General features: G+C 44.2%; 1 protein-coding gene across 1 annotated transcript; it reads right to left on the bottom strand.

The window, feature by feature from the left end:
* Window positions 1-2,219: 2,219 nt before the first annotated feature.
* On the bottom strand, window positions 2,220-6,195 carry LOC123087736 (CBL-interacting protein kinase 17). The gene is made up of 12 exons (XM_044509838.1): window positions 5,852-6,195; window positions 4,676-4,747; window positions 4,449-4,556; window positions 4,224-4,304; window positions 4,090-4,143; window positions 3,888-4,013; window positions 3,570-3,779; window positions 3,342-3,446; window positions 3,037-3,153; window positions 2,869-2,931; window positions 2,693-2,767; window positions 2,220-2,566 (listed from the first exon to the last, which is right to left on the bottom strand). The coding sequence occupies exons 1-12, from the start codon at window positions 6,119-6,121 to the stop codon at window positions 2,447-2,449; spliced, it is 1,401 nt and encodes a 466-aa protein (XP_044365773.1). The 5' UTR covers window positions 6,122-6,195; the 3' UTR covers window positions 2,220-2,446.
* Window positions 6,196-7,935: the final 1,740 nt, after the last annotated feature.

Here is a 7,935-nt window from a genome sequence, read left to right on the forward strand (position 1 = left end):
CTTTTGAAGTTGGCATCAATGATTTTAGCACTGTCAGTCTCAGCAATGTCCTGTTCCCAAATGGACTTCACCACCTCTTTAAATTGATTGTTTTCCATCCAGTAGTTCCCAAATCTGAATATCTTTGCTCTGGGGATAGAAGTTCCAATTTTAATCATAATAGGGACATGAACACCAGTCTAATTTCTCTAGAAGGGGTGCTTCCTGCATATGCTCCATGTAAAAGTTCTTCCTTTCAATGGGATTTCAGTTAGTGCTTGGTGATTGATGGCTTCATGAAATAGAAGCATGTCTTGAATGCTCCCTCCCTCTCTGCTCCTGTTATGTGGATATCTCACATAGTTGAAGTTCCCCAAAATCATCCAGTTGGCATCATCTTCCATTTGATAATTATGGAACCAGTTAATGAATTCAGGTCTGATGTTAGGTTGGTAGGGACCGTAGACATTTGTCAGATACCATGATTCCCCCGACTGTGTGGATGTAAAATGAACAATGATAGAAAAATCATTAACATGAAAGAGTTGTCCCTGAAAGTGATGTTCTGACTATGCAATCAGCAAACCCCTTGAGGCCCAGTGGACGGCAGAAATTCAAATTTGGATAGCCGTCTCGGACAAAAATTTCTAAGATACAAATTATCAAAGTTTTCTCTTTGGTTTCTTGCAAACAGATAATAGAGCACGCGGATTCTTCAATTTTATTAGATATGGCAGTCCATTTCTTAGGATCATTCAAACCTCTCCCATTCCAATTTAAAATATTCCAAGTTCTAGCCATTGTCCAAAAGGTAACATCTGGAATCAGCTGACATAGAGAAACTGCCCATCCTACTACTGCCCTTCACAGTGCTTTTACCAACCTTACAAGCATAGTGGCAGCAAGGGCCCAAAATAGAAAGTAGCATTTTATTACAGACCTAAAATAACTAAACAGAGCTAATATGATTCTTGAACTAGTGCTGGCTCTTGTTCAATTCTTTGGCAGCTGTGGCTCCCTCCTTTGCAGCAGCTTGTGTTCCTTTGGGCTTTTTATTCCTAGTGATCAACTTCTCTTCATTGGTGTACAAAATGTTAACCTTGCATAAAGAGGAATTGAGATTTTTAACCACTATGGGAGGTAAAGTTGGTGGCTTGGCATGGCATGCAGGACAGTCTTTATCTTTACAAACTGCTTTCCTAAACCCCTTACTGAATTCTTGGAGCCTACAACCTCTCCTTACCTCAGTCTCTACCAGTGGCATTTTCTCCTTTCTTTTCCTGTTATGATGCAGTGCAGAGGTGGAGGAAGCCGAGGTTTCTTCTTGAGAGAGAACCTTGTCTGAGGGAGTGTTCTCCTACTCTGTCTTATCCTGTTGAATGTGACTTAGAGCACATGTAATAGTGTCAGGAGATTAGGAGGAATCAGGGATAACAAATGGAAAGGTTACTGAATTGTAAGCCCCTTTGTGAAATGATCTCCCATGCATTAGAAGTGATGAACTTTCTGGCCCATTCAAATTTGTCAACAGATAGCAATGTGACTGATAAAAAATTAACCCAGTCTGATGGTACCTGAATGATGGCCGTGCTGTCTTTCTTGGGGGCAAAATGTTTTTGCCAGATAAAGGCTCCTTCCTTTCCTAGCAGAGCCTCCTCCTTTGAGACTGCATTGATTTGTAGATCCACATGAGGAAGGTAAAGAGGGTGAGGGAAACCAGGAGGAGCAGTTGTATGAGAATTATTCTCACCATCTATATCAACTGACGCTCCCTGTTGAGTGTTTCTCATAGCAGACTGAGTTGTGTCAAGCATGGCATGCTGCAGTTCAAAGTATTGTATGAGCTACTCGTGGTTTCATTCTGGCTGATGGAACCAGGAATCACCTCCCTATTTTTCTAAAACTCTGTCTTGAGCAGTATTATAGAGGAATACTTTCTCCGTTCACGAATATAAGAAGTTCTATTTTTTTTGTGAATCCCGTGCATATAGACACATTTTAGAGCGTTTTTCACTCATTTCAATCCGTATGTAGTCCATATCGAAATATTTAAAACATCATATATTTGTGAACAGAGGGAGTGTTTTTTAGGGATAGCAATAGTTCATTTTGAATTTTTGCTTCCCCGTTTTTTTTTCGCTAGTACCTCACGGTCATATATTTAGTTTAGAACAGGGATCTTTCTCATACTCTTGATGTATTGGTTAGAACAACTGTAGATGAATGGCGCAGATAAGAAGTAATAAAACCAGGTCAATAATTCATCTCTTATATGTCAATGTTCCTTTCTTCAGTTTTTTTTTTCATTTACATCGCCGACAGTCAGTTTTCACCAATCGGTTATCTGTACTTCTGTACACTGTATGATCCTAATCCTTATCCCTCACCGTCATTTCCAATCCCTGAAGAGCTATGATCCTAGGGTCCTACAACATCTTGTCAGTGTGGGGGTACAACACAACACTCGTCACAAGGCAACCAGCGGCGTCGCGCCTCTGCTGTCGAAGCTGGGGAGATTGTCGTCAAAGAGCTGCTCCATCCTGAATATCTTGTCAATCCCCAGGTCACTCGAGATCCTATCACAGAGCTGCAAAAATACATTCCAAGAAAGCAACATCATTAAGTCATTCACTCACTAACCACCAGCACTGAAGATGTGTGCAGTGAAGTTATGGCAGTGGCAAATCCAGTTGTTGTTAGCGCTCTTGTCTACCTGTCTGTACACTGCAGTGTCTCCATGGGACTTCCTAAGCTCAACAACATGCAGAGAGGGGCCGAGCTCAAACACCTGGGATAGAAAAGCAGCACCCCAGATGTTAGCAGCTGATCTCCATCGGTTACCGTTCCCATGCAGTTCACTGAAGAAAAGTGCAGCTCGCCAAATTATACCTCGGCACAGACTAAGAATGGCGAAGGGTTGTTCGGTCCATTGCAGTTGCCCGTTATTTTGAGCTGAAATATAACACGGAACATCATTTTCAGTTCCTTCAAAAGTAGTACTCAATCATGTGATGACGAAAAATCTCTACAATGTGATGATGAGAAGCTTGTGCTCACCTTGCTATGTGCTCTTTGAACGTGGAACCCCGACTGCGTTGCAGACACTTCAATCTTGTCGAACAAATCCTTCGGTGGAAGTGCTGATGTGAACCTGATCTTTCGCTGGGACACTCCCTGCAATAAGTCCAACTGGATGAGATGAGTTGTTCTATGAGGCCGCAGTGGCAGTATTCAGTGATCATCTTGATCTAAAACATCTTGAGAAACTATGCATATGATTTTTCTTCCCAGTTTTGCAGATTAAATCATTCTGATTACAGCAAGGGAGGCGCAGGAAAGAAATTACTGAAATATTTTTATACCTCTTCCTCAAAAAACCCTGAAAGATCGAGTGAAGATGCCATTCCGATCAGCTGAAAAGCGTTCATCTGACGAGTACTCTTGTCCCCAGGTGCGTCACTAATTTGCTTCAGGATGGAAAAAGGAAACAAAAAATCACCGATCAGCGGCTACAAATACGTAGTGTATTTGCCTATATTAGGACATAAATTGGTCTTCAGCATTATACAGTTTGTGTCATCTTGCCATACCTGTTTGACAGGCAGAATTGCACCAAGCCGTACATCTTCATCATCGTCATCATATGGACCAACAGGAATATAGTCTTTCTGAAACCATTCGTGTAGTTTGATCTCTGCCATGTTAATCCTCTTCATCGGATTTGGTTCAAGAATCCTCTTAAGAAGGTTTTGTGCATCAGGCGAAAGCCACTCCGGGATCTTAGCATCACCCTTGAAAATCTACATGCAACCAGATAACAGTAGTATTATTGGAATGGAATCACAGAATTATCAGAACAAAGCACCAGATATCACTTAAGTTTTTAGTTTTTTTAAATGAGTGTCTACCTTCTGATAAAGAACAACCATATTCCGGTCATCAAACGGAAGCTGGCCTACGAGCATTATGTAAAGAATTACTCCACAAGACCAGATATCCGACAGTGATCCGTCATAACCTCTGTTCTGCAGAACCTGGATATATTTGGCACAAGAATTAGCAAATATACCGTAAAACAGATAACTGGTCCCAAGGTGGCTAGTCTTTTACCTCAGGCGCAATATAGTTGGGGCTACCACAGGTTGTATGCAGCAATCCATCCTTCTGAAAAGTTGCAGACCTTAAATTCAATGAAATGAAAATATCCTCGCAACAGAAAAATCAAGGAAAATTTTCTGCCATACCCCGAGATGTTGAGGTAAAGCACATAGACCAAAATCAGAGATCTTGATGTTGCCTTTGCGGTCAATAAGAACGTTTTCAGGCTGTAACATGTAGCAGTGGGATAAGTCAGGAGAACACAGAGTAATCAAGCATAATGCTATGATACATGAGAAATAATAAGGTTAGATAATTGTTTCCCCCAGATTCTTCAAAAGAAAAGAAAAGAAAACTTCAGTCGTCGGTACCTTAAGGTCTCTGTGGTAGACACCCTTTCCGTGGCAATAGCTCACGCCATCAATTAGCTGCTGAAAAAGTCTTCTTCCTTCTCGTTCGGATAGTTTTCTCTTCATTGCCTTTTTCCAGGAAAAAAATCAACTCGAAGTGTTAGAACTGACCAATGTACCTGACAGAGAATTTTGAAATGCAAAGCAAAGCTTTCAGATAGTTGAAAATAAAAGTTATACGGGCTTACAATCCTGTCAAACAGCTCTCCTCCATTGACAAACTCAAGCACCATGTAGATCTTTGTTTTGCTAGCAGCAACCTGAATCAAGATTTAAAAGAATTACATGATTAGTAATACGACACTGATGTATGTTACTTAAACGGACCATGTCGACGAATTCATATGCTCATGTGCACCACAAGAGACCCAAAGAAATTCTGTCTCTCATCAGAAAACAAAGAAGATTATGGCATAGTCATAAAGATAAGGACGGGACACCAACTGGTTGGCATTATTGGATATACTTGACGGTTACACATGCGATCCAAATCAAGCATTAATCTTAAAATGGAGCTGAATCTGTGCCTCCAACTCCACGTGCTGCTACAGGTCTTGTGGTCTAAGTGCAACGCGCTACGTATAGACTAGTAGCGCATACTAATATCCAATGCAATCCCTACAGGCTACAATTATTGATAAGTGCTGTGAATGTATGAAAGCATATATATAGACAAATATTATGACGGTGCTTGCAATCCCCACGTTCTTTATTGAAGGAATTTCTGGTTGATAGTTGCAGCTCTGGCGTGCCCGGATGTACAGATACGTTCTCACCGGCCCGAGTGCAAGCCTCCCGCAACCGTCGAGTTGACAGAACATTCTGCTTATAGTACTACCCCATAAAAGACCAACGGGCTCTTCTCTTCCCCCCTCCGGCCTCAATTTTTTAAATCATTGCAGCACGATTCTTCCCGGTCATCAAGATGGTCAATGTTTTGTAGCCCAGTTCGACATGGTCCATGTGTAACGCGGAACGAACTTGTATGTATAGAATGATTAATATACAAAGTAGAATCCCCAAATTATAGGTTTGTGTTGCTATGAATGTAGGAAAACATATGTAAATAAACTTTATGAATTTATGATGATGATGCTTGCAATCTCCACCATGAACTATCCCTTTCCTTAAGGAATCTCTGGTTGATAATTGTAACGTCATTCCAACCGTGGCGTGCCCGTTGTTCAAGCATCCTTGCTCGCAAGCTCGACAAGGTATTTAAATTTAGAACCATTTTTTCCTCAATTTCTCCACCAAGGGTACTCTATGTGTATGGATTCTATACACGCATCTAGCAGAGGCAGCAGCGCAGCAGCGAGGGAAGAACAGGAGCCGAGATCGCGGTTACTAGTAGTACCAGTTACCTCGTGGAGGCGGACGACGTTGGGGTGGGCGAGCATGGTGAGCGTGGCGATCTCCCTGCGCACCTGGTCGTCGGCGCCGCGGAGGGAGAGCACCCTGCCGCGGTCAAGGATCTTCACGGCGAAGTGGTCCCCCGTGGCGCGGTGCCGCGCGTGCTTCACCTTGCCGAAGCTGCCTTCCCCGAGCGTGCGGCCCAGCTCGTACGCGCCCAGCAGCGCCGCACGCGCGCGGCACCCCGCCGCCGCCCCTTCCGCGTCCCCCGTCGCCACCATCTGCTGCCCGCTGCTGCCCGGAGAGCGACTCGTTCCGTCGTTCGCGGTGAATTGAATTGAGCCGGTGGCGTGTTTCGCGTGCTGACGAGGCGAATTGGGAGGTGGAGAGCGGGTATTTATAGCTATGAATCGTCTCAGAACTTGCTGTGTCCGTGCGTGTGGTTGTGTGTGGTGTGGGGTTTGCTCGCTGTTTGGATTACCTTAATCCTTAAGCTAGTCCAACAGATTAAGATAACATTTTCATTATGAAGGTGTGGCGAGCGGAGAAGGAAGATAAAAAGAAGGAAAAGAAAAGGAAAATAAGAGTAACTCCAACGCGTCGATCTAAACGGACGGCGATTTTGTCCGTTTGGATTGGCCGCTCGCTCGGTGTTCGCTCTGTTTAAGATTTGGGTCGGCAGTGCGTCCAACACGCCGACCCATATTCGTCGGCGTGGCCAACGCATGTCTCCTCTGGATCAGGGCAATGGCGGCGTCAGGCCAGCGGGCGGTGTCGGACGAAGGAGCTGGCCGGGGCGGGGGAGGCGCCTTCCTGCTCGCAGCGACGTTGGAGTGGGGAAGGGGTGGAAAGCTGCGGTGGCCCGGCGGCAAGGCGGTGATGGCGGCCACGTGGGAGGTGGCGGCGTAGGGGAGAAGGTGTGTCGGGATGGGCTGCTGGCAGAGGCACCGGAAATGGGCGGCGGCAACGACGGGGCGGAGCGGGCAAGGGCTTGTTGTCGATGGGGGTGGAAGAGAAGGGCCAATGTGCCACCGACTGGCGGGCCGTGGGGGTAGGTGTGCGTCCGTTTCGTGTCCGCGTCGACGCATACCAGGCTCAAAATTGGGTCGAAAATGGTTCAACAGGCGGACGAAAAGCGGACGCACGTCCATTTGGGTAGGTTGGGCCAACTGTTCTGTCCGCGCCGACCCAAACGGAAGTGCGCAGATGAAATGGGTTGGCGCGTTGAAGTTGCTCTAAACGGTGTGGGTTTTGACCATCACAAGAGAGCACTCCCGTCTTCATCCTTATGAGAGAGAAGTTTCGGTGGTACGTCTAGCATCGTTGGTGACAGTGGGGATGCATGTATTCAGTGGATATGTTTTTGGTGGATTTGCTAGGATTTGGTCATCATTCGCCTATGCGTTGGACTCTTACGATCACGCTATTCTTTATCGACGACGGTTGCTAACATTTTCCGAGCATCGGTTTTTTCTTTACCACGCCTTTCATCAATGTCATCTCATGATGAAATTTGGTATGCAGAACAAACATTTCTTAAAGCATGCCACAAACATCAGAATTTTTGAAATGTTTTTCTATTTTATTTATTTTATTGTTCATACCAGGAGCATTTGAGCTCGTGTATAGAAACTTCACGTCCCCGTGGCTATATTCAGGTTTACTCGGGCGGTGTTAATTTGCTTACCAGGGAGAATAAAGCAGTTTGGATTTTAATAAATCTAAATTTATAGTACTTTATTGATCCAACATGCTTCCATGCATCTAATCTTGTCATTTGGATTTTAGAATTTGAATATGTAATTTGATTATGCCTTTTGTTTTTCTTTGGCTACTCCATCTTTCTAGAGGGACGCTAGGTTATTAAATATCGGTCATAAATTGAATCTTCAACATGTTTGCACATTTTGGGCAACAAACGTCCACATTGACTCGGTCCTACCATCCACCATTACGGCTTGTTTAGTTTGAAGAGTGTTTGTGGGATTTTATTTCATCGGATATTTTTCCCTTCAAATAGAGCTAGATATGAATGGTGCTACTCCTAGCAAGTTTCAACTAATGAATTAGAGCAACCACTTTGACCTACTGTTTT

The sequence above is a fragment of the Triticum aestivum genome, chromosome 1B (genome assembly GCF_018294505.1).
Source record: "Triticum aestivum cultivar Chinese Spring chromosome 1B, IWGSC CS RefSeq v2.1, whole genome shotgun sequence".
NCBI classification, from domain to species: Eukaryota; Viridiplantae; Streptophyta; class Magnoliopsida; order Poales; family Poaceae; genus Triticum; species Triticum aestivum.